Here is a 26744-nt window from a genome sequence, read left to right as displayed (position 1 = left end):
ATGTGCACTGCTATGTTTATGTAATTTCTAAGAGCAAATTTGAAATTGTATTGAATTTTTTTTCAGGCATGTTACTACCAGATCCAGCGTGAGAAGCTTAACTAGGCTGCATAACAGCTTGACAACTGGATTATCTATACTGAGTGTTACAGCACCATCTGGCATCTTCCCGTAGTGGCAAAAAAGGATGGTCTTGAAATTAGGATGTTGTGTTACTTTGGTGGTTTTTTTCTGAACCTTACTAATGATCAGAGCCCCGAGCCCAGAAGAAAAGACCATGCAATTTAAAGGGAGAGTTGAGAAAAATGTAGAAATCAGAATCGACTGGTTCCTGGCCAATAAAAAGTTTTTAAAATACCATACACCTACTGTTTGAAAAAAAGAGGATATCTCTTCCTTTAGTAAAGGTTATGCCAGATTCATGGCGTTGCAAGAAAAGTTCTCAGTATAGCTTCTACATTATAGAAGATAATGGAGAATTTGGAGTGTCCGGCGTGCCTGCAGTTACCCCAGACCCCTTTGCAAGGAGCAGATTGCACTTGAAACTGTGGTAAGCACACTATGCCTTCCTGAATCCTGTGCAGTCATGTGTGCATCGTGCTTCTTTGCTGAGAGAGAGGAAAGAGAACTTTTGAACAGTTTTAACTTTTTCTAAGCTTTTCCACCATGGTATTCATCTGGGAGACATTTGATATAGTGACCAGCAAACCACAACCCCAAACACGGAATGCATCTAAATAGGAGTATTCTGCCTCCTGAGTAAAAAAGAACATAGGAATTTTCTTCTACAGAGTGATTACACTGGAATTTAGATACTGACTCTGCACTGCTGTGGATCCTCATTTGTTCATGTGCAAACGCCGTGTCCCAGGCCTGTGAAGAGAGCCTGAAGAGCTTTTGCATGCGGCTGTGTTTCGGAGCAGGACAAAAGACTAGGAGATGGGGAAGCGAAGAACTGCATCCCTCCTACATCCTACCTAGGGTTGGGGCTCTTCCCTGTACCTCGCATTAAATTCACAGAGGGGAAGAAAAAGGAAACAAGCTTTGGCTTTTCCTGTCTCAAAAGTATTATGACACTTCAATGTTATAGTGTTTGTTTTTTTTATGTCTGATTGTAAGTGGTTGGTTTATACTGTGTAAGTAACACTAGTAGCTGTTCTGAATAACATAGGTGCTCTTCCTCATCTCATCTTCACAAATGGTGAGCGTATGGAGTATCCTCCTAATTTACTAACATCAGCAGATGTTAATTTGGAAAAAGGATCATGGTTTCTGCTCTACTTTATAATCAAGACAAATGTTTATTAAAATATTGTTTTGGAATGCTGGCTATAATGTAATGGCAATTTTCATAATAAAAGACATTGATCTTTATGAGGTTGTTTTGATTACAAGAGAGATGGCACAGAGCAGCCTAAAAATGTAAAAGAAATCCAGGCTTAGTATTTTTGCTTACATTGTAATCCATGCCTCTTTGTATTGGCCTCAGAGGATCCTTTAGGATTTTAGACATCTCTTTTTAGAATAAATGTAAGCTTAACTTTTTGTTTTGTTTTTGTTTTTATTTAATTGTTGTTCAAGTACAGTTTTTCTGTTTTTTACTCCCATCCCAGCCCCCCCCCAGTGCTCCCCACCTCCCTCCCATTTCCACCCCCCTTAGTTGTTGTTCATGTGTCCTTTATACTAGTTCCTGCAAATCCTCCCCCTCTCCCCCTGTATAAGCTTAACTTTCTGATCCTAATAACCTGGCTCTTCTTTTATTTTATTGTTTATACTATTGCATTGGTCCCTGCTTTTTGCACAAGGACAAGGGTCTTAAAAGAAATCTGTTATTTCTTTAGACAAAAGGCACATTTTGATCATTACACACCTCTCTCTCTCTCCCTCTTTCTGCCCACCCCCCCAAACAGATTCAGGGAAGGGAAGAGTGAGGAGTTAAAATATTCTGGTAGGAATATTAGGCCTCAATTAATCATACTCCTGCTATAATGTCTTCTCAAGAAGCCTGTCCATTTGTCTGGTGCTTTGGGATGAGACCAACACTTAAAGATTAGTTTATGTTAAATACTTCACATTAATTCCACATATGACTTATAAACGCAAATGTACCGAATGCCTTTGACCCCTTAAGAGAGAGACCCTGGGCCTGTGACTGAGTGGATTGAGTGCTGGCCTGTGAACCAAAGGGTTGCCAGTTCGATTCCCAGTGGGCACATTCCTGGGTTGCAGGTCAGGTCCCCATTATGAGGGGTACAGAGACAACCACACATTGATGTCTCTCTTTTTCCCTTCTTCCCCTTTCTAAAAGTGAATAAGTAAAAATCTTTTTTAAAAAGTTATTTTAGGTGCAGCAAATGACGAGGGGCTGAGCAGCGGGCAACATGTTCCATGTTTCGGAGAGCAGGGTGGCCGAACCAGCTCCAGGGCCATGAAGCCCCCGGCCTGGAGCGATCTTTTCGGAAGTCCAGAAGAAGGTGTTCCTTCAAACCGACCCAACAGGATGGCCTCAAATATTTTTGGACCAACTGAAGAACCTCAGAACATTCCTAAGAGAACCACAACCCCCCAGGGGGAAAAGGAAGTGGTATCTTTGAGGAATCAACACCTATGCACACTTCACAGCGTCTGAACCCACCTGGTGGGAAGATCAGTAACATTTTTTGGTCGCCAGTGATGGCCACTTTACCCTTGGCACACCCAAACAAACCCAAGCACCACGTACTCTTGTGTGAGGAAGACCCAAAACTAGTCCTTAAAGCCACAGCGAGTACCGTGCCCAGAGAAGAGCTGGGTGAGAAAGGTGGCTGGAGAGAAGCAGACCCTGCTCCGGAGCCCCAGCCCACACCCTCTGTTGACAGCCAGGAGCCCAGGTTGGGCCCATGTCCTCGATCTCACAACAAAGTCCTGAATCCACCTGCAGGCAAATCCAGCATCTCCTTCTACTAGAGAAGCTACTGCTTCCCCTGTAGCCAGATAAGAAACTCAAAAGATAGGATTTCAAATAGTTTCCTTTAGTCCAAAGGAATGGGGGCTGGGGAGAGGGTTTCCCGAGTATCTGATGCCACTGCTCAGGTCCCACTGCCACCAGGGGAGCCGCAGAGGACCACGCCTTCCAGACTACCGAGAAACACCTTTGTGAGGGAAGTGTGACTCCTTGGTGAACGCTAATTTTGGATGTGAGGAACTCTCAGGTGGGCTGGGTGGGGAGCTGGTGCGAGGCCACGGGACCCAGATGAAGTGGGATCTTCCATGTCCCTGTGGCTTCAGTCTGCCAGCCAGTGCTATCTAGAAATCACTTGACATAGTAACAGTTTAAAGCCTCAGAAATCTAGAAACAGCACTGGGCATAAATCAGAAAGCTATTGTAAGTCTTATGCTTTATGGAGAAATTTTTACCCTGATCCTTTATCTCGATCTGACAGGAATCTGCCTTTTGCTCATGAGGGACTGGTCTTGGTCTATTCACAGACTGGTTTTGCTTGTGAATTGTTTCTCTTTTCCTCTCATCCCTGAGTCGTGGCTTTTGCTCTTTACCAGTGATGTGGACAGTTCCTCTAGCTACAAAGCCCACCGAGTTCCGCAAGACTAAAACCGTCCAGATACATCCAGGTAATTGGGTTATTTAAATCCTTCATGTGTCTTACTTTATTCCTGTTCACATTGGGTAGGAGAGATGCTGGAGAATCTTGGGTTCTTAGATTTGAACTCTTTAATGATATCTAAAGAGCTATTCTTAAACAGCAGCTTTACATAAGTGACTATTGACTGGTCTATTTGTGACACCTTTCTAGGAAAAAGTTACTCAGGTATATATACCAAAGATGAAAAGTTTACTTAGGCCACCCTTTATAAAGCTCCACAGAACCTCTGGACTATATTCTTTTCCAGAAGAGACTTGGAAACCTTAGGCCAAAAGATGTACTAGTTGGGCAGCAGAGCCCCAGATGGCCAGTTGCTTTACTTGGTCGGGCAGAAGTTTCTCGCGTTCAGCCTCCTAGGGATATAGTCTCCATTCACACTCGGGATCAGTACACAGAAGGAAGGGTTTGTGTGCTGGTGGCTTTTGTTGTGGGTGCCTGCAGAGCAAATGCCAAGTGGTAGAAATGTCTTCATCTTCCTTAAAATTGAAAGAAACATCTGTGTTGAGTTATAATCACAGCGGCTGAGACACTAGTGCCTGCAGGAGCTGCCTGCCAAACCCCACTTCTCACACCTGGCGCATCGAGGGGATCTGCGTGTGGGTTTGGCAACCAAAGAGTTCCCTCCTTTCAGTTCTTGTGCTGACTTTGCAGCCAAGACATACTCATTCTATGTGACTTTACCAAGTACTTCCTGTCTCCGGGCTTCAAATGGTCACTTTTTAAGAAATTTGTTTGGAACTCAGACCTTTTTTACCCACATTAAAAGATGTTGTAAGTGGTGGTTAGCTTTTAAGGCCAAACACACTAATTTGTTTACCTTGAAATGTGCTAATGGTGAAAATGAGCTGCCATTTATAGCTACATTTATTTTTCATGTACAAGAAAATGATTTGTCAGTTCCAAATTGGGTTGCTAGGAAGAACCTGACGTACCGCTGGCCCTTGTGGCTTCGCCCCCACTGTCGGCGGAATGACTCGAGCTCTGGACGCGGGTGGAGATGGGGAAGCCGAAGATGGGAAGAGAGGCCTGGGCGGGGGGTGAGGAAAGCAGGAGCCTCTGGGCAGCAGCGACTCCTCCAGCCTTTTCTCCTCATCTTTACCCCCTTTTCCTCCCTGGGGCCTTAGCAGTGGGTTAGTTTGGTCGCTGAGAGAAGCGAAAGAGGAGTTTCTGCTCCTGTTGGGCCCGATGGGGATGGTGATCCGTATTTGGGAAATTCTGTAGACATTAGGGCTGTCTGTGTCTGGAAGACTGATTAACTGTTAGCGTCCTGTTCTCAACCTCTAAGCTGCATTGAGAAATCACCAGTCTGTGTTTTTATTAAGCCTTAAAACTGTGCATTTGGTGCCAACCTTTTTCTAGATCTGTATCAAAAACAACAAAACTGTACTTACATGACAATGTAATTTTGATAAGAACATTTTGTTATTTTCACAAGGGGGAATTGGATACAACAGTTGAATTAAACTTAGTAATCATGTAAAAAAAAGTTATTTTAGAAAAGTATAAAAAAAGAGAGAGGGACCCTAGGGTAATTGTGGAAATGAACAGAAACACTTGGCACCCACTGAGAAATTGTCAAATGCTTGGTAGGCTGTTCAATTCATTAAAAAAAATATGTGTGTGTGTGTGTGTGTGTGTGTGTGTATGTATATATCATCCTTTTATTGGAGTCATGAATGAAATTGCCCAGTTACTTTAGATTTTTATAGTATATTTATACCTTTCAAATAGCATATTAATAAATTTTCATTTTTCTTGGGGGAAAGCCTTAAACCTCCAGGCCCATGTCTATAAATAGAAATACCTAGGTCTCATGCAGCAGTTTGCAAAGATCTCACACACACCAATGCTTGAAGCAGCCTGTGAGGCAGACGTCCCCCCACCAATCCCTGTTTTGCAGACAAGGAGTCACTGTGATTTGCTCACTGTTAAAGCTGAGACTCAAACCTAGAACTGCCAAGTGCTCTTTCTACTACAGCTGCCAGAGATGCCATTTCATATGGATTATGCATTAAAGTTCAACATGAACTTGAAAGTAAAACATGAGTTGAAAATGAAAACTTTTGGTAAAATTAAGTGCTTTTGATAAAATATGCTGTGCTGAAAACATTCACAAATGTATCACATCTCCAGCTTGGATTTTCATCTGTGGAGAGCAGGGGAAAGCCATAGGTGTGCTTAGGACAAAGCAGCTGACAACCCTCTTTTGATGGCTGTTTTTCACCCTGTGCTGTGCTGTGAGCAGCAGCATTTCTCTTGTTCTTTCATGATACCTACTTTCAAATGTTCTCCCCCTCACTGCAACGTAAAACTTCCAAATAAAGAAGTAGCTCCGGTCTGAGATAGAGAATGGGCTAAGTACGAAGCTCATTCAGAACAGGGGCTTGGTAGGGGACCTTTCAGAAGGGACTGCTACAGGCTTCATTATTGGCTCAAGAGTCTGTCATTGCTTTCGCAGTGTAGCGTGAGAAAATGATGAAGGTTAGTAGGTCAACTTATTCTCAGGTATCGCCACAGTTTTTCTTTTCATTAAAATAAAAATGCTGTCTTCTGTTGTAGGTGTCTGTTATCCTGAAATAGTCAACAAAAATATTGATCTTTATTAACTGTGTGCTGGCAATTTGAGAGAAAGTACTAAAGTGACATCTAAACACTATGTGAAAACACTCAAGTGAAGGTTGAAAATGATAGAAATTACTGGACTCTTCAGTGCAAGGAATATTTAAGATCTGGGACAGGAGGCTCGTGAGTAATTTAGTGGTTAGGCTTCTGTGGATTAAATCAAAGAGGATGTGCAGAGATTTTCTCTAGAACAGGGAGGTGACTGGCAGGTAATAGCTCTCCAGCATCCTACGAAGCTTTTCTCTGGGTAGGAGCAACATTCCACGTTTGCAGTCTTGCAGGTAAGGGATGCTGCCAAATGACCCTCAGTTACCCACGGGCTGTGTGTCTGCCCCTCTGTCCATTTTTAATAGTTAAAGATGCAGTTCTGGGCAATCAGATTTAAGTGATTTAGTTTCATTGCTATCCAAATTATGTGGGAAATTGTATGATTCTGAAAGGGGTTTTGCTTTCAGAAGCTATTTTTAAAGTATAGAATAATGAGTTGTCATGAAGATAAAATAAAACTGAGCATTTGTCCTAGTCCCAATCAGAACTGTGACCCAGAGAAAACCAACCATTTTTTACAAGCCTTTTCTCAGTTTTCAAGTCCTTTTCAGGCTTTGTTCAATAGAAAGCGTCATCTTTGAAAAAGCATAATAAGGGTAGAGAGTGTAGCATTTAATAGTAATCACTCCAGTTTTTAAAAGTTCATGGTTTTTAAGTAATGTTTAGGACAAACTCAGTAGTCAGTGGTACTAACACAGCTTCTAAGTTAACCACGGAACTGGCTGGCCTTTCTGTTAATCCAGAATTGCATGTGGTTTGGTATTTAACAGTCTCGAGAATTCTCGTACTCAAGACAGCAGAAATAGGGCGGTCTCAGGCAACTGGTGCAGAAGACGTGGAAAGGAAGACAAGGTTGTGACATCACAGTTTTCTGCCAGGACCTGGCGTCTTTCAGGACTAATGGAAACAAAGGAGGAAAACGCAATTTTACTGCTCGATGCCACTGAATACCTCTTTGAGTGTCCTGTTTCCTCTCTGTAAAATGAAGGTTGCCTTTGATTACGCCAAAGGTCTCCTTCAGCTGCTATGTCAAAGTTTGATAGGGAAGAAGGTCAAAGTCAATATGAACAGGCTGACGGGGAGAGGAAGGCCACAGGCCTCCCAAGCCTGGGATGCCTCCCCTCTCAGGATTCTCTTGAACTCATGTGAGAGGTATCAGCCTTTTCCTTCCATTTCTTGGCCTCCCATTTTCTGTTCCTTCCCAGCAAAGACTGGGAATATCAAGTGCTTGCTACAATCTGAGCACTGTTAGAGCTGCTGAGGCCACTGCAGTGAACAGGACAGGCAAGCTGTCCACTCCCTGACCGTCTGCAGACCTGACCCACCCCCACAGGGGCTGGACACTGAACAGGTTAATGAGTAAGAGAACTGTGAGGCATGGTAAGTGCTCTGAAGATAATAAATCACTATAGTTTTCTTAGCCACCTGGAAGGAAAATCATTTTCTGGGCATCTCTATGAATTTTTGTCTTAGTTGCAGCTGCTGGAACAAAGTACCAGGAACTGGGCGGCTGAAACAACAGAAGTGTATTTTCTCACAGTTCTGGGGGCTGGAAGTCTGAAATCAGGGTGCCGGCATAGTCGGGTTCCAGTGAGGGCTCTCTTCCTGGCTTGCAGACCGCTCCTTCTCTGTGCGTGTTCACATGGCAGAGAGCCAGCAAGCTCTGGTGTCTCTTAGAAGGTCAGTAATGCCATCGTGAGAGCCCCACCCTAATAACCCCCTAAGTCCCCATCTCCAAATATCGCATCGGGGGTAAGGCTTCTAGCAGTTCATATGAATTGAGGGACGGGGTGGGCATAGCAAATTTACCACAGAAACCTGAGGATGACCAGGCAGGCGCAGTTTTAAGAATTCACCCAAGTTGTGGTGATGAAAATCACTGTTTATGCTTCTATGGCTGAGAAACTAGCCAAAATGGGCTTTTTAGAATACATGAATTATCTGTGTGGCCCTGGAGTCGGGCATTAACTACGGGAGAAGTGTGGCTTGTTCGATCTGTACTGCCCCACCAGGGATGTGCGATTTCCAGATGTCCTTTGGGTAACAGGTTTTAAGAGGTTACCTGATTAGTATGACGACTTGGAGTCAGACCCACCTGTTTGCTCTGACTTTGGCCTGTCTGGCAGACAGTCCATCTCCCTTTTCTGTCCTCTACCCTGGAAGTCCCCTCTGGAAAGGAAGATGAATCACACATGCAATTGTTGTGCTAAATGATTCAGCAGAGGCTCAAAAATTGGAACACAGGGAGAGGCAGCGTTTAACCTGACTCAGTGAGGGCTGGGCAGGTAAGGTGGTAGGCAAGGCAAAGCATATGGTATTAAGAAGCATGTGTAAGGAAAATTGTCTAAAATTCTGTAACAATTTCCTGTGTTGCTCTTCTCACTGTCTTAGAATTTAGAGACAATAATGATGTCTTTTTCAAGATAGCTTCCCTGACTCAACCCCACAATCTGTCTAGATTCTGGAGAGTGATTTTCAAATCATATCAGATTCAATACCCCCAGTCTTTAACTACTGATTTGAAATGCTCCTTTAAAAAATTTCAGATTAATTCTGCATTGTCCTATTGTAACAAATGCTGCCCTACCCATGTCCCTGCTGTCCTTATGAATTTGATGCACTCTGGGCCAACCTCCACCGGCCAGCACCTGCACTGATTCTCAGAAAGTACCCACTAGCAGGCTGCAAGTGCCAGAAGCAATGCTCCCTGGGAACAGCCCTCAACCAATGACGGGTAGCACTGGTGTATAGTTACCCCCGCCTCCTTCCTTGTTCCCCATGGGATTAAGCTCCAGTTGCCCTTAGTAGTTACTTGCTTGATAAAACTTTTACTGGCTTTTCCCCTCTGCCCTGCCTCAATACCCTACTTCTCTACTGGTGTTTCTTCTATTTTAAAAAATATTTTTATTTATTTTTTAGAGAGGGGAAGAGAGAGAGAAAAAGAGGGACAGTAACTCAGTGTGTGGTTGCCTCTCACATGCTCCCTGCTGGGGACCTGGCCCACAACCCAGGCGTGTGACCTGACTGGGAATCAAACTGGTGACCCTTTGATTCACAGGCTGGCACTTAACCACCGAGCCACATCAGCCAGGGCTTCTACTGATGTTTCTTGAAATCACTTTCCAAACGAATAGCCTCCCTAGAATCCTTATCCTGTGTCTGATTCTGGGGAAAACCGAACTGAGACACTTGCCTACACAAAACTTCAAAAAAATTATATCTATATATAAAAGAAGAATTTAAAAAGTGTAGTTGATAAGACATTGCACATTTCAATATGTAAATACGGGACACCACTATAGCTAAGATACAACGAAGCAGCACACGTTTACACCTATAAAAAATCCACCACAGACGCAGCAGCTCTGAATGCAGACGCAGACAAAGTGTGTGTAGTGGTAACCGCCCCCCACACACAGACAGTACCATCAATGACATGATTTCCTAAAATGATGGGCAACTTGAGAGAGTCCAAGTAAATTGGGTAACTTGATGAGAGTCCAAGTAAATTAATCCCTTGGTTGTGGTGGTAGTAGTCCAGAAAATTCAGTGTGTATTAAAACTGTGCAAAAATACTTTGTATTTATAGAATATGTAACAAAAAGTTGAGTTCTAGGCTCAGATAATTATAGAGGTTTTCTTCCAGCAACATGGAAGTCCAGTGGGGCATTTGAAGGTTATACAGAGCAGGAGGTAATTCTTCATTGTGTAGGACAACTTCGTGTGGGAAAGTTCCTCAAAGGGCAGCGGGCATATTCCCCTTGCCCTCATTTCCTTAAGCCCTGTCCTGTTGCCCAAGATGTAGAAGTGATGGCCGGAGCTCCAGGTACCACCTTGGGGCAGGAGGATGAGCACACCACATCCCAGGGTGGGGAAGTGATGGGTGGAAAGAACCTATTCTCTGAGAACTTCATAGAGCAAGGCTGCCCTACCAGCTCTGGATTGTCAGCCTCTGGACTCTTACATGAACAAGACACACACTTCTATCCTGTTAAGCCACTATTATTTTGGATTTCTGTTTATTGAAATTAAACCTACCTAAAGCAATATAGAAAATAAACTCTAAGAGTAGGCCTCAGCAGTAACACACGGCTCTTGCAATCGTGATCGACGCCATGAAGAAGTAACTGTAGGGCACAACGGGAGGGGAAAGGGCATGAGGGAAGCTGGGCCAGGAAGGCTCACCTGAGCTCTGAATTGGTCAAATCAATTAGGCAAAGAGGTGGGGAATAAACAAGTAAAACATCACTAGTGGGGAAAAAAAAGGGGGAGTAGAGACAGTGTTTTATGGAATAGTTTTCTCCTTCTCACAGCTGGGGATGGTTAGAGAGTAAAGGCCACAGGAGAAGAATTTTTCTTATCATGAGGATCCCAGTGTGTAGCATAGCGCCTGAACTATCCAAAAATGCTGTGGAAAATATATTTCCATGCATTTCACAGAACTTTCCATGCATTTCTAAGAACTTCACGGCCAATCATGATGGAATGAACTGTGTGCCATCTATTGATCTACTCCCTAGGCCTGAATTCTGTCTAAAAGCTTGGGCCAGGAGGATGATCCAGTCAGACAAAGGAGCAGGTCCACCGGGTAAGGACGTGAAGTATTCTACGGCCTCCAGTCCAGAGAATGGTATGTGGCTCCTGGATTCTTTTTCAAAACTAGGAAGGTCTGATAATATCACTCGGAATATGTGATCAAATGAATGGGTAGAAATTCTGATAGATTTATTGTGATTCCTGTAAGAAACTTGTACAGTTTTGAGTGTCCTATACATAAGGCTAAGTGATTTTCAAGGCAGGAAGGAAAGAAATTGACATAATGTTTTACTTAAACTTAGAACTTCATAACTTACATTCAAAATATCACTATAACAAATAGAATTTCTATGATAACACTTTGTAAAAAAGTCAAACATTTACTAAAATCTGTTCAGTCCCTTTAATCAGTGGAATCCTGAGATGTATATCTAAAAACTCACTGGGAGACTGACGGCTGTCAGAGGGGAGGGGGTATGTGGGGCTGGGTGGAAAAGGCGAAGGGATTAAGAAGTAAAACGACCTCATAGACACACACAAAACTTATTGGGAGTTAGGGTTCTTCAATAACACTTTCAATAAGAATTTTCAGAAAGGGTAAACACAAATGACTCTACGAATCAGAGAAGGAGAGTCCAGAAAAGAACTAGTTAATTTGGGAATTAACCAGAGGCTAGTAAGATTGGGGAGGAGGAAGCAATATTGCTCTCATAATACCTTACATCTGTGTACTATGATCTATCATTTTGTCTAACGTTAGCAACACCCCTATGGGAAAGCTAGCACATCCTTGCTTTGCCACAAGAAAACTGGGTTTCAGATAATTGGGTGACTTTCTGAAGTTCACAAGCAAGCAAGTGACAGAATAGGGCTTGAAGGTAGATATTCTGGCCTTAAATCCAGGGTCACGACCACGCCTCATGAGCACCTGTGGCACATCCCAGCTGACTTGTCCTTCACATTTACACCTGCCTTTCTTTCCACCCCCACCTGCCTGCCATGGCGGCTCTGCCCTCTTCCTTTCCTAGGTCTCTCCCAAATCCTGAGGCTTGTGCTGCAAGAGCTAAATCTGTTCTACAGCCGAGATGTGAACGGACTGTGTCTCCTGTACGACCTCCTCCACTCCCCGTGGCTGCAGGCGCTGCTGAAGGTGAGCAACAAATAGAACCTTGCAAGCCTTTGCTTGCTGCGGGGGCAGACATTGCTCTCCCAACAGTGTCACTTTCGTCAGGGGGCAGGAAATTACAACTCGGAAGAAGTTCTTAGGAGACAGTTCTCAGAGAAAACTGTCAAACCTGTTAGTTTAGGAAGGAGTTAATTTTGAAGGAAAAGAGTATGGCAGCTCCTTTGTTGCCTCTCCGAGGTCCCTGGGAGCACACAGCAACCGCCACCGTGGTGTCCCAGCAGCCACCTGCAACCCAGGCCAGCATGGGACAAGTAAAAAGGCTTCTAAAAATATTATTCCTTTCTGTTTTCTTTTTTAAATCAGGGAACGAGGTCCAATAGTCCTGTTTAGGTATCTTAAGTTTTTTACCCTGAACATTTCTTCTTCTTTTTTAAATGTTGGCTAACATTTCACATACCATACACTAGCATCTACTATCTGACTATAATTTTGCTTTTCTAAACAGGCATTATTATTAAGAAATATCCTTTAGAAGTTATTTTTGGTGATGTGGGTGTTCCCTTAAATGTGAAATGTGGTCAGCATAAGCAAAGAAGCATGCCTTACAGCACTTGTTTCAGAACTCTGGATCTTTTTGTTTGCTCGTTCATCCATCGCTGGACACTTGGGTTGTTTCCATGTCCTGATTCTTGTGAATAATATTGCAGTGGGAACGGGGGGCACCAATCTCTTTGAAACAGTGACTTTATTTCCTAGGGATATATATCCAGAAGTGGGATATATGGGGGAATATTATTCAGCCATAAAAAGAAAGAATCCCTCCTGTTTGCAGCAACATGGATGACTCTGGAAGGCATTTTGCTAAGTGAAATAAACCTGACAGAGAAACAGAAATGGTACATGTTCTCACTGATATGGAATCTAATAAAGCTCAATTTGTAGAAACGAAGTGGAATGGTGGACACCAGAGCCTGGAATGTGGGGGAAACGGAGATTTTGGTCAAAGGGTATAAACTTTCAGTTTAAGATGAGTGAGTTCTGGGGATCTAATACAGGGCACGATGACTATAGTTAACAAAACCATACTATATACTTCAAAGTTGCTAACTAAGAGAGTAGATCTTATATGTTCTCACCACACACACAAAATAGTACTTATATGTGGTGATAGGGGTGTTAACTAACCTTAGAGTGCTGGCCATTTTGAAAGACATATATATCTCTCAAAACATATATGTATGTTTTATACATATATATAAAACATATAATTATATATATAATTATGTTTATTTCTTAAACGTATACAATGTCACATACCAATTATATCTCGATAAAGCTGGGGGGAACCCCACCTGATCCCCGCCAGGCACTTTCCCTCCCAGGACCAGCTAAAACATGAGCTGCCATGTCACCGGAGGAGTAGCCTGTGCTCTGCACCCCCTGTACCGATCCTCCACTTAATCCTTTCCAGGGAAGCGCCATCATTCCAGGTCTAGGTGGAGGGGGACCCTGCCAAGCTGGCCCTCGGTCACTTTGCAGCGTCTGTTAGAGAAACTATTTCTAAACTAAGATCGAGGACTGCCCTGTGGAGCTGGACGGGCCTGGGTGTACGCAGCCCAACCCTAGATCCCGGTATGGGAGAAAATTCCCAAGGGTCAACAGAGACGAAGTTGGAATTTTTATAAATGAACTTTTACTGGAGAATGAAGGGAGGTGAGGGAAACAAACCAGAGATAAGAGCAAAGTACAAATAAGCGTATAGTGTGTTTGTTTTGTTCAGCAAGAGTAAAAGTTTGAATTTCTTTCAATGGAATCAGTTAGGAAAGACCACTTTCCAATGGCAGCCAGTGATCAAGCCTGTGGAACTTTTGAAACATCAACTGGACTTCATTTCTCTTTCACAACTAGACACACTTTACCGAAGGCCAACACTCATGCTGTTCACGTTTCCCAGGCTGTTTCTTCCCGTGGAGATTCTTAAATCCAAAATGTCAACAGTTCTGTTATCAACATGCCTTCTGCAGGTTTATGACGGCCTCCAGGAATTTAAAGGAAAACAGCTCGCTCCTGCCAGCTCCCACGCACAGGCGCTGTGCTGCGAGGTGAGCCGATTTTTGGTTCACAGGATAGTAGAGCTTTAATATGATGCCGTTGTACTCACAGTGCTAGTGTGAATGAATTAAAGGCTCTAATGGAAAAGTTTGATTTATGATTATGCATCTACTGTTTCTAATTGAGCTTTACCAGAAGGGAGAAAATTGGCCTGCTATCTCCCAAATTAAAACAAATAAAAATAACAGTTTTAGCATGTGTCCATTCTCTCTTTATTCTCTAAACCTTGCACTCAATTTACCCTGTGTAAACAGGGTAGTGTTATTATGATGATTCCCAAGTTCACAACTCTGGCCGGGCTCTTTCCCTGAGCTGTGGGCTCATATCAAACCGCCTCCTCCCCACCCTACGCAGATGTTTGTGGACTCCTCACACTCAGTGTGTCCCACGCTGAGCTCCTGACGATCCCCGCCCCCACCACAGTTACTCCTCTCCCAGTCTTTCGTATCTCAGTAAATGTCTTTGTTCTTGCAGTGCTCAGGCCAAAAGTCCTCAAGGTCAGCTTTGACTTTTTCTTTCTCTCACAGCTCACACCCAGTCTAATGGAAAGTCCTCTCCATTCTAGGAATACCAGCTCTCACCACCTCCACATACCACCTAATCGTATAAGCCATTGTCATCTTATGTAGATATTTGCAATATAGCCTCCTACCTGTTCTCCTGCTTCTAGTCTTGCCCCTGCAGTCTATTCCCAGCATAGCCACCAAAAAGACCCTCTTTAAGGGCAAGTTAAATCAGGTCGCTTCTCTGCTCAAACCTTTCCAGTGACTTCCCATCTCAGAGGAAACGTCAAAGTCCTTACACAACCAAACCGAATGTAGCCCCATCACCTCTGTGATGTTCCGCCCTCTGCTCTCCCCCTTGTTCACTGCTCTATTTTCATCACTCTGAACAGAGTCTAGCACATAGTAGATAGTCAGTAAATGTTTGTTGAATGAAGGAATAGTGTAATCTATTTTACTATTATTTATTGCTCAATTTATATTAAAAGGAAGGAAAAAAAGAAGAAAACTTTACCCTCAATTTCAGTAGTCAGCAAGTCAAATTGTGCTTAGTTGTCCAGTTGTAATCCTGGTAAGTAGAGGTGAAGCTTGGAAAACTGCCTGTTTTCAGTGGCTGTGTGCAAGGGCACGCGACTGCTGAAGACTCGTGGGGCTGATTCAAGTCCTGAAGGGTCTATGCCCTGTCGGAAAGCAGGTCTACACCTAAACCACAGCGAAGAGATCAGAATTTGTTCCGTTAAGCACTTTTCCTTTGCACAAACATTAAAATTGTTAATCAAATAGTAAGCCCTAAAATATAAATTACTATTCCCATTTTCCAATAGCAGCCTGGAGCATCCCATGGGATTAACAATTGTTCTCCCCCCATATTCTCTGGGTATTTGAGCTCGTGCCTGGAGAACTCAGGTACCTTAACCTGCCCATAAAGCCCGCATATGAGCAAACAGATGTTTTAGAGCTACTAGAGAGAAATTGCCTTGGAGCATATAATATCATAAAATGATGTTAGTTCTTTAGAAGCTAACAGGCTCTAGCCTGTGAAGTGCCGGGTCTGGGGCCAGGGCCTTTAGATCTACTCCTAATCTTGAATTCTACCTGCTATAGCAAAGCTTAATAAAAAAAAAAAAAAAAAAAAAGGTTGTAGGCCTTGACTTTACAGATGAAAAAGAAAGCTTACATAACAGCTTTTCTAGGTCAATATCATGCTAGTGAGTATATCTGTTCTGCAGTCTGGGTGAGGGTAACTAGGTGATAAAGATTTTTAAAGACTTCTCAGTGTGTGCTTTTTTCATCAACCAGGTGGTGGAGATACTACATGCAACCTCCAGTTCCCCTGAGATCCAAGAACTGAGACGAATCCTCCAGGCTCCACACTTTCAGGCGAGTGCTCACCAACCCAGACACGGCACATCCATCTGGCTCAGAGACAGAGTGGGGGGAAATGTGCTCCCGGAGTGCACGTCCTGTTACTGGACGCGGGTTGCCAGTCAATGTGTTCCGAAACAGGTGGGACTCAGATGTGAGCCAAGCCTGACACAGTTATGAGGACTCATCTAGAACTTTCCTTATGTCCCTGCTGCAAAGCCTCTAAAGTTCTGGGGCGATCAGGGTAGCACCTTTCCTTTTCATCTTGGGAATATTTTAAGTTTTGGATAAAATGCGTGAAGGTATTTGGAAACCATGGTATAATGATGATTTTTGCTATGGGAGAGGGAATAAGTGAAAGATATTTGATGGCAGAACAGAAGCCTACCTCTTAATACTTGCAGATTTTGAGATCAATTTATTAGCAAATTAGAACTTTGAGAGAATATCTGCATTTGGAGCAATGAAGTTTGAATTGAAAAGTTTAGTGCACAAGATAACCCTGTAGAATTTTCTCCAAGTTCCAACGAACTCAGGCAGGGCTGAGGGTGACTGCTTCCCCACCCCACGAAGTGAAAAACTGAGCAGAGTGGGTCATTAGAAGGAACTTTTTGGTCATACCTTAAACCAGGGAACTGCTTTTTCTCACCTGGCCCCACCCGGGCCTTTGGATGTCACTGACAAGGTTAAACCAGCAAGGTACTTTGATTACTGCCTCCCCTCAACTAGGGAAAATATTAGAATAGTTGTTTTTTAGTTCAAAATTATAGGAGCACCGTGGATGCCATGGGTTTCCAGAAAATGAGAAAGTGATAGAATATTACACTTTAACAGAAATGAAAGAATATATCAGGTATAACAATACACAGAGCACAGACACGGGTTTGAATCCAGTGTGATGTATTGGCTTCAGGTCTGGAACAAATCATATAACCCGTCTGATCTTTATTTTCTTTCTTAATAAAATGGTGATACAATTTACAGAATACATACAACCTCTCTGTGTCTTGTTTGTCTGTAAAATGAGGCCAATAAATGTACCCGTTTCACAGAGTTATCCCGAAGATTGGGTTAATCTGCAGAAAATGCTTAGAACTGCACCTGGCGTGCACGTGTTGGCTGTTCTTACTGCTGTGTCTCACATCACACCAGGACACTTGTTTTCTAGGTGGGTGCACCCTGTGTGTGCCCTGTGTGTGACCTCTGCTCGCCTTCTTCCCTGTTCCCAGGCCTTGCTCAGCGCCCATGACACTGTTGCTCGGAAAGATTTCGAGCCCCTTCTGCCCCCACTGCCAGACAATATCCCTGAGAGTGAGGAAGCGATGAGGATTGTTTGTTTGGTGAAAAATCAACAGCCCCTGGTAAGGAAATTGGTTTATGTTTTTCTTTAGAATCATACCAGGGTCAATGGTGAACTAATTATCTCTAGTAGTTATTCAGGCTGTATTCTTGTCTGCGGTCACAGAGTTGGAGGCATTCAGAAAATGTGAGGGACTCCATAATAATAAAGGCTGACATGTAACTTAAAGATTTTTGCCTGTGATGTTTTCACTAGGAAAGATTTCTGTTGAGTGTGTTTCTTTTTTGACAGAGCTGTGAGAGATAAAACATTTATTTTATTATTTGGCTTTCTGACGAGTACATATATTTCACTCAATTCCAATGTATTTGCCTAAGGGTTTTTTCCCCTCCATTAATAGGAAGCTAAGTAAGGCATTCATTTGATTTTTTGAGAATAGCCCCTATGACTAGGTTGTAATTGTGGGAGGTTTATTTATCTTCAGAAATTTCTAAATATTATTTTCTGTGGACGTGGTGGTTAGACAGAGAACTCAGGGGCCAAGGTTATGAGGCCTTTCCCTTTTGATGGTGTGGTCTGGCCCCGCTCAGCATGAATACCCTCATCTGAAAGACCAGAGCTGCGTTGAGAGAAGCCGCCAGGGAAATGGTCAGGTAGCTCAAAGAGGGATTCCACTGTACCCTTTCCCCAGGGAGCTACCATCAAGCGCCATGAGATGACTGGGGACATCCTGGTGGCCAGAATCATCCACGGCGGGCTGGCCGAAAGGAGTGGTAAGCTGGGGTGGCAGGGTATAAGTGGGACCAGAAAAGTAGAAACCCCTTCTTTGTTTAGTCTCCATTGCAGAGAAACCCCTCTTCCCCAAATAAGGTTGGGGCTTTAATAAGGGCCACTGCACTGCTTGGTTATTAGAGAAAGAAGGAATAAATACTCCAGGGAAATCCTCTTCCCCTCCTTCAGTGAGTTCCTCCATTCTAGGCAGCATATCAATGTTCTCTCAGTTCACATTCTCGTAGCAACCTAATGAGGTAGGTATTATTATACTGTTTTATAGATGAGGAAACTGAGGCTTAGAATGAATAGATAACTAACTTGCTCAGTTTGAATTTAGGTTCAAGTCCAGGTTGGCCTCACTCTATGTTTCCAACTTTCATTCTTTACTTGGTCCCTCTGTGTTCAGAAAGGCCTAGCTCTTCCCCATCCTGAAACCCCTTTTGCTGGCCCTTCCTACCGTGACCCTTTCTCTGCTCTGCTAGAAGCAGCCGGTTCTATGACCTGCTGCCCCTGTCCTCACCGTCCACGGCCCCAGAAACCTGGCACGGGGATTTACCCCAACATTCTGAGAGTCATTGCCCCCAGGATTTTCTAGTCGCTAAGTCCCTTGGCCCTTCCTTTGGCCTCAGTTGTATTTGTTCTTCTCTAGCACATCTGATCATTGTTGACCATACCTTTCTTGAAATCATCATGGCTTCTGTTTGATGGCAGCATCTCGTGTTGCTTCCTCTCTGACAGTCCACTGTTTTACTCCAAATTTCTTAAGGCTTAATCTTAACCCCCGTGTTTCTCCACAGTGTCTCTTTTAAGGTGTTTCACCCCTTCCTTTTCACTGATCATTTCCTCGTGACCCTGCCATCTTCATGTTTAGTGTTATCTTTGTACCAGTGTTCCGGTTCCATTTTACAGCGTCAGGTTAGCAAGACTAAAGATCTTATCATCAGTTAACCCCAGGGTTGGTGAGGAAGTGGAAAAATGCAATTCTCATGCACTTTGATGGTGGTGTATATTAGAATAACCATTTTGCTTTATTAGTAGTAGTATTAGTATTTCATAATAAATTTTGAAATATTAGAGCATGTTTGAGTTAGCGAGTTTGTTACAGTTTCGGGATAGGCACCTCTATTTTTGCCAGTATCTTTGTTTCTTTCCTTGTTTTGTGTTCCTGTTTACCTAGGTTTGTTGTATGCCGGAGACAAACTGGTGGAAGTGAATGGAATTTCAGTGGAGGGACTGGACCCCGAGCAAGTGATCCATATTCTGGTAACAGCCCCCTCTGGGCCTTCTTCACGACTCTGTGAAAGGCAGGCTGAGCAGGGCCCAACCAGGCCACGGTGTGTGGCTTCACTGTAATGTGAGGGGAGCCTGATCAATCTCGACAGCTTCTTCTCTCCAGACCCCAGAACTTGACTGTCTCTGGGCGCCCCCCACCACCCACCCGCTCCCCCTCACCTGCTCCAACCCTTGGTAAGAGACTTACTTCTCTGCCCAAACTGCTCTTTCTGTCTCAGAGAGCCCGCCTGTGCCCCTGCCCAGGTCCCTTACTACCTGGCTTGCTCCGCTGCAAACAGCCCAGGTGAGCAGAATGAGACTGTGGAGGAAAGTCTGAAGCTGAGCAAACCACCCTGTGCTCCCCCAACATTTTTGTACAGTTGAAATCCGCTTGAGATCTTCCTTGAGGCATTTTGGGGGGAGGAAAGACATCACCTGAGAGCAGCGTGGAGAGGGGATATCCTTGCTGGCTCTGCCATTGTCCTTGGTGGTTTGAACTGGAAATTTCTGACATGATTGTTACCTTTTTCTCTTTTGAGGTCCCCATTCCCATCCTTCAAACAACTGCCTGAATCACAGACATAGCAGCCCCCCCCCACCCCACCCCACCCCGCCATGCACACCCCAGCCGTGGGGCGGAGGTTCATCACTGTGTATCAAGTACACTAGTTGTTCTCAGACTGGGTTCTTTGGGGAACTTTATAAATTTTATATGCTTGGGACTGAGAGGAGGGGTGGTATTATAAGGAGTATATCAAGCAGCTAAATATTGCAACCACTGCTGTAAGACTGTGTAGTATACAAGATACTACAAGGGGAGCTCAGAGTGTCGATCACAGACCCACAGGCCTCCACCTCGGTCCTGGTGCCAGCTGTAGAGTTGCCAGGACGATGGGGTCGTGAAATTCTGAAGCAGAGTGAGAAAGAGGTTTTGTTAATTTCTGGATCTCCAAAGCCTGTCACAGTTGCGGCTGAGAGAGTGATTCTTATCTCCCCTACTGGGCTGACAGGGTCTCTGTCTCCTCCAAATGTTTTAGGGCCCCCTATAGCTTGGAACTTGTCAGTTCCCCCAGAAGACTTGGAGGCCCCTCATTCTCCCCATTAGACTGGGCTTCCTGGTGCAGAATCAGGAAATAACTACTGACTGAGGTGTGAAGAGGGAGGGGCAGGCCGAGAGTTCATCTCCTCTCCTTTGGGAAGACCCAGCTGAGTGGGGTGGAGCCAGTGGCAGCGAGATGGAGGGTCCCTGCCAGGCCTCGGTGCAAGTCTTAGCAGACCAGTGACTCTGGAGCCCCACCAATGACTATAAAGCGGGGCAGAAGCAGAGCTCACCTTTTTGCTAATTTCCATTTAGCTGTTGAACCCTTGTAAAAGTCCCTGTGAGGATTTCACCATTAGACTTGAGCATTTGAGTTGAAATGCCATGTGCTGAATCCCAGCAACTGCTGAACTCTGAGATTTGTCATTCTTCCCCTTTGACGTTTTCTAGGCCATGTCCCGTGGCACAATCATGTTCAAGGTGGTTCCAGTTTCTGACCCTCCTGTTAATAGCCAGAAGATGGTAAGAATTTACTGAGCCTTCATACTCTCACACAGTGTATAAAGTATCACACTACTGTTCTCTATAATGTGTTGAACATTTGTTTAATACTGTGTTGTATATTTTTCAATACTGATCACGTGAGAGTCAAATGAGTAAATGAATACAAGGAGATGACGTCCCCAAGAAGTTAAGAAGTGACATAAAAAATGGTGAATATTTGAGCAAAAACTCTCAGCACTAAGAGATTGTATTCCCAAAGTCGTTTTTTTCATAGCTCTTAGACTCAGTCCAAGAGGCAAGTTCTCCTCTTTTGTGAGGATGGAGAGGAAAGATAGGAACAGTAGGAGGAAGGGAGGGAGAAATTGTTTCATCTTGATGGCCCATGCATGCACGGCTTCTTCTGATGGTGCCATTATGCACCCACTGTCAGGTGTACGTTCGTGCCATGACTGAGTACCGGCCCCAGGAGGATCCCACCATCCCCTGCATGGAGGCGGGGTTGCCTTTCCAGAAGGGGGACATCCTCCAGATTGTGGACCAGAATGATGCCCTCTGGTGGCAGGCCCGGAAAATCTCAGCCCTCAGTACCTGTGCCGGCCTAATCCCTTCTAACCACCTTCTGAAGAGGTAAGAAAAGCTAGAACTCTTGTTTGACCTCAATCAGGACTGAGGCATGAGGAAATAGAGCATTGTCTCGGGCTCCTGCCCTTGCAGTTGAGATAAAAGAAAGAGAGACAAGCAGATGAACAACCTCACACACTGGTTTATAAATCCAAGTGTCAACTTATCCACATGCCCTAAGCGTCTTGAATACCAAATGATCATAATAATAATACCAGCTAGAAAAGAGAGAAAACATGTAGGAAACTAAATTAAACTGAAAACGGTAGCTCTGACTCACTCTGTAAATCTTTCAAGTCTGAGTTGTTGAAGCCTCATTTGCTGGATCTCAACCCACCATCCTCACTTCTGTGCTATTGAGATCCAAGGGGGCAAGAAAAGACAGAAAAAAGATTTTAAAAGGTTAAAGCTTCAGCCCATGTTAAGAGGTCAGGAAGTAGACAAGGAACTAGCAAAGGACATTGAGAATAAATAACCAATGAGTCGGCATGAAAATCAATACCGTATGGTATTCTGATCAACTATGTCAATTGCTACTGAGGGGACTGAGAGGTGACCATTGAATTTAATAATACAAAGACCATTGGTGATCCTGATGAAAGTGATTTTAGTGGAGGGGTAGGGCCACCAACCTCGGGGAGTGAGATTTGAAGAAACTGATGACAATGAACACGGAAAAATCTTTGAGACATTTTGGTATAAAGCAGAGCAGAACAAATAGCTAGAGGGGAAAGTGGAGTGGTATGCGAATTGTTTTTAGATGGGGTAAATATACTAGTGGGAATGATCCAGGGAGAAGGAAATTTTTTGCGACAGGAGAAAAAGGACTGCCTTGAGCAGGCGGAAGAAGAGGGGCTGGCTTATGTGGGACCTCAAACAGTTCACCCACAGTGAGGGTGGTGACCATGGGGAGTCCAGAGAGTGCGGCAGAGCTGGCGGGATATGGCGGAGCTTGTGGAAGTTCTCTTCCAACCATTCTATTGTCTCAGTGAGAAAAGAGGCGATGCCATAAGCTGAGAGTCAGGGTGAGTAAGGAGGTATGGGGAAGGAGGGGGGAAACAGCTTGAAAAGCTTCTATGAGAGCTGGAGAGCAAAGGGATTAGGTAAATACAGTGTGATCTACAGTCAGGGGCTCCTGAAGGTTAAAGGTCATAAATGTGAAGTAACTCTGGTCAGTTTCCTCAGGGACAGGTCCAAGACAGAGTTGGACTTACTTAACAGTAAGTCAAGAAAGAGCCAAGGGAGTGACTAAAATGAAGGAACATGACGTGTAAGCTGTTGAGAGAGGTGAGGAGGTGAGGGCCGGTGGAAAGGTCCTAGAGAGGTCGTGGATTATAGGTCCCATGGGGTCAACAGATTATTGGGGTTGGGAAGACAGGAGGTGTTGGTGAAAGAAAGGGATGCTGGGAATTGAAATTATGGAGGGACTGCAGCTATTGGTTCTGGAAGGTTCTAGGGTATGACAGTGGGAGGCTGAGGTACAAGGTGGGAAGGGATTTGAGAAAAAGGAGATCGAGGAACCGAGAGGCCAAGGTGTAATAAAACCATCAGGAATTATGACAACAGTGTTGAGGGCATGAGAGTGAGCAGGAGTAATCTGGGAGTGGTTACCAGGAAAGTGGGGGGAATAACAGTCAAGAGCCAGGGATTCTAGGGAAGAGGGGGCATGGTCTGGAGATGGGCCATGAGGAGCGAGGACCGGGACCCCACACCCCCGGCCTGTGAGCAGCGGTGCGCTGGAGCCAGCTACCAGAGCTTGTCGTGTGCACTTCTCGCATCCGTGGTCAGCGAAGTCAGCGCGGCAGCTTGAAACCAGCCATGTGACAGTACAGTTGCTAGAGAAGTTGGCAAAAGCTACACGTCAGGGCTCCCCTGCCCGTGATGTGAGCTGGGGGACCAGCACACCACTAGGAGTGGGAGACAATCCAGTTTCCCCTTGAAAGTTGCAGGGAAAGCTGTGAACTCAGGACCTGGGTTTTAGTTAGAGCTAGAGTTTACATTCTGTAAAGAGCTCACGCAGAGAAGAGGCTGGGTGGAAGCCTGATTTTGCTGGAGGTTTGTTTACTGGAGTTCCAGGGGGTGAGTGAATGGGCTTCAGGGATTAGAGTGTGGAGGGTAAGGGATGACCTGGGCTTTGGGGGCTGAGGGCAGGAACAGGGATAAAGGCCAAATGAGATTAGTTCTCACAGGCTCACGATGGGCAAAAAGCGGTGAGGACGCCCTGGTGGGGGTCTTGCAAGGAGCACACAGCAACAGCAGGTTTATTGGATTAGTGCCCGATTGAGGAACAGAAGGCACAGAGATCGCGTGTCTCTAAAGGACTAACTGTAGAGGGCATCCCCAGTCTGCGAGGGAAACCGGAACATGCTACAAGAATTCTAAGGAGACCAGGGTAGTGGGCAGAGGGAGCAGGGTGCCAAGGCTCCTTTCTGAAGTCTGTGTCCTGTGAACTACTACTGGCCACCTGCCGGATTTTCACTTTAAGTCAGTGTGGCTCCCAAAATATCCCATGAAGGGGGGGTGCCTATTTATAGAGGTATTTGACCATATGTTTGGAGAAGAAATCTTTCATCCTTGGGTGGAGGCAGCAGAATTCTCGGCAAACGCTAGCCCGGAATCCTGGATCTATTTCACCTGGGTTTACCTGGGTTGATTCTTTTTTCCTCAGAGTGTATTTTCCCCCCATAGGAAGCAACGAGAGTTCTGGTGGTCTCAGCCATACCAGCCTGACACCCACCTCAAATCAGCCTTCTGTGAGTGCGCCGCCCCCCCAACCCCTCCAACCCAGCATGTGCACCCTGCGGAAGCTGGCTTCCTCTCTCCCGAGGCTGGCTTCCTGCCCAGGAGGGTCTTTACATGTCCCACTGCCTCCAAATAACCAGGCAGCCATCTGAAATCCTACCACAGACATCCATTCCTTTGGATTTAGAAGAATTTTGAGCTAAAGAAAATGCACATTCCTTGTGTTTGTGACACCTTCCGGGATCACTCTGCACGCGAAGTCCTCCGAGATCTCTAAGGCGAGCACGCGCTTGCACGCACTGGCCCGCGAGGCTGCAGAGCTGCACCCCAACCTTCCCACCGGTTCTCTTTAGGGTGGTTCAAGTTCGCACTGTTCAGAAGCTCTGATTAACAAGTTGTGCGTGTCTTTGATGAATAAACATGGGACCGAATAATCACATAATGAATGCAATTCGTTTGCTAGGCGGTATCATTCAGATGTCAGGGGAGGAATGCTTAGTAAAGGGATCCGTGGTGGCAAATGCTTGTGAGCTGCCTCACAGAGGGTGCTGCCGCTTGCAGAGCCCGGCTGGAACCCGCGAAGTAGGGCCAGTCGGAAGTGGCCCTCACGCAGGCCCCTGGAAAGGAGTCGTGGAGGGGGATGGGGCGTCCAGAGGAGGGCAAGGGGCACAGAGGAGACAACTTGGCATCAGCATCACATTTGACCATGGAAAGTCCTCACTTTATTTCTCAATTCTCTAAGCCAAAAATCATTTTCTGGTTTTTTTCTCAGAGATATCTGAGAAAAAAGTTGTCATGTCTCCAATGACAACTATGGAGACATTGTTGAAAGAAAAAAAATGCTCTTACAATTCTTCACATTGACTATATTTTTATGCCACCTTCTAGTTATGAAAATATATTTTGCATGGTTCTCATTAACAGCTACAATACCACATTTTATCTTTATTTTATCTTAACATATTATCAGAAACACTTTTAAGGTATAATTTTCATAGTGATATTTTAGTTGTGTCCCTTGTGTTTTGAAAAAGTTTGTTGTTTACCAAACCAGATTGAAATACTTCCTTAATTCACTTTCGTATTTCATTTCTCAAAGATATATGGAAATGCTAATAAAGTTTCTAATCAGCATCTAATTACTAGTGTGGCCACTGGTGGACACTTAATTTGCTCGTGTGGCCTGATTGCAATTTTTATCAGAGTTTTTGCAAAGTCCACCCTGAAAAGAGCTTGTAGACCGTACTACTATCCCCACAGAGCTCTAAGTCCAGGAACACCAGGGCTGGAGCCACTGACTGGAAGGGTTGCTTCTCACAGGTTTCGAATGGGGCACCATCACTTTCTAAACTATTAGGTCATTTCTTCTCTTTTTAACTGTTGTGGATGATTCTGCAATAAATATAATTTTGTATCTTCCCACTCTGCTTAAATGTTACCTTAAGAAGAAGAAATCTCAGGAGCAGTTGACTGAGTCAAAGGATTAGACTTTTTTTTTTAAATAAAAAGTTATTGAAAAATCCCAGGACTATGTTAGTTTGCAGATGGTTATTAAAAAGCTATTTACTGAAGAGTCACTTAGATTGTCGTGCCTCTTTCTTTCCTTCCCTCCTTTCTTCTTTCCTCCTTCCCTTCCTTCTTTCCAGTCAAGACACTAGTTTCTAAAATATGCTGTACTAAGCATATTAATTCAGAAGGAAGGAGAGTGCAATGTTTTATAGCTTATTGGGATGAAAAGGAGTAGAATTTGCCAGAAACAAGTAGACCCCCATTTTTAAAAAACAAGGCTCATAAATATATTAGTTCTATAAGCTATTCACTTATCATTTTGTTACTAAATCTTTACTAAATTTCTATAGAATAAGTCTAAAATATTAATTACTACAATTTTGGGACTTTGCTTTTCTTATTTTAAGTAAGTTAATCTAAGAAACTGAGCATAGACTAATATATGCATTTTCTCTGTCTGTCTGTCTGTCTCTCTCACCTCTTTGCTTCAATCATTTGTCTGCCCAGTGACATCTATGGAAGAAGGTAAGAAGTAGTATTTGGAAAAAACCCTCATCTCCAAAGTCTCCTAGAAATTTCCTGTAGTTCAATTCAGTTCAGCTATTTATTAAGCTTGTACTATTCCTAGTAGTAGCATTCTAGTTACTAATACCCTAATTTATAAAAAGGTGTCATTCAAAAGAACACACACACATACACAGTGTAATTGTCCTAACACTGGGAGGAATGAAAGAAAAGAGAACCAAATTTTAACCATTTTATATCATGTAGCTTCCCATATCATATATTTTCATTTAATACAGTAGAGTCCTTTCTAACTCTCTGAGATAGCAATGGTTGGAAGAGTATCATTATTATAAGGTGGTCTGTGCTTTACTGGCATAAGCCTAGATAGAGGGATTTTTGTTTGTGGTGCTAACACATTTTAAGCTCTATTCTTCTCTATGTTCTTGTATAGAGGATGACATGAAGATTGACGAGAAATGTGTGGAAGCAGGTAATGTTTCCTCTGTAGAGTTTCTCAGGCAGA

General features: G+C 44.1%; 2 protein-coding genes and 1 pseudogene across 8 annotated transcripts in view; all 3 read left to right on the top strand.

The window, feature by feature from the left end:
* Nucleotides 1-1529, top strand: part of ALS2 (alsin Rho guanine nucleotide exchange factor ALS2) — a 77441-nt gene extending 75912 nt beyond the window's left edge. For all 5 annotated transcript variants that reach the window (XM_053665102.1, XM_053665099.1, XM_053665097.1 and 2 more), the window contains one exon: nt 67-1529. In XM_053665102.1, the coding sequence (XP_053521077.1) occupies nt 67-105 (39 nt within the window). In that variant the 3' untranslated portion in view covers nt 106-1529. The remainder of the gene's footprint in view (nt 1-66) is intronic.
* A 714-nt stretch (nt 1530-2243) lies between these two features.
* On the top strand, nt 2244-3683 carry LOC119055283 (jupiter microtubule associated homolog 2-like; annotated as a pseudogene).
* Nucleotides 3684-6381: 2698 nt separating this feature from the next.
* The window catches only part of MPP4 (MAGUK p55 scaffold protein 4), a 41539-nt gene continuing 21176 nt past the window's right edge, over nt 6382-26744 (top strand). Inside the window, exons 1-13 of one of the 3 annotated variants that reach the window (XM_037153458.2) lie at nt 6382-6544; nt 10832-10941; nt 11876-11997; nt 13998-14075; nt 15888-15968; nt 17183-17314; nt 17945-18026; nt 19205-19290; nt 20789-20860; nt 21273-21469; nt 24152-24216; nt 26222-26239; nt 26673-26711. In XM_037153458.2, coding sequence (XP_037009353.2) covers nt 10866-10941; nt 11876-11997; nt 13998-14075; nt 15888-15968; nt 17183-17314; nt 17945-18026; nt 19205-19290; nt 20789-20860; nt 21273-21469; nt 24152-24216; nt 26222-26239; nt 26673-26711 — 1048 coding nt within the window. In that variant the 5' untranslated portion in view covers nt 6382-6544; nt 10832-10865. The remainder of the gene's footprint in view (nt 6545-10831; nt 10942-11875; nt 11998-13997; nt 14076-15887; nt 15969-17182; nt 17315-17944; nt 18027-19204; nt 19291-20788; nt 20861-21272; nt 21470-24151; nt 24217-26221; nt 26240-26672; nt 26712-26744) is intronic. The other 2 variants (XM_037153459.2, XM_037153460.2) reach the window with 2 other exon arrangements.

This window comes from Artibeus jamaicensis, unplaced genomic scaffold (assembly GCF_021234435.1).
Source record: "Artibeus jamaicensis isolate MK-2021 breed Jamaican fruit bat unplaced genomic scaffold, CSHL_Jam_final contig_391, whole genome shotgun sequence".
Lineage (NCBI taxonomy): Eukaryota > Metazoa > Chordata > Mammalia > Chiroptera > Phyllostomidae > Artibeus > Artibeus jamaicensis.
Note: the sequence above shows the minus strand (reverse complement) of the source record. Positions and strands in the feature narration are given on the sequence as shown.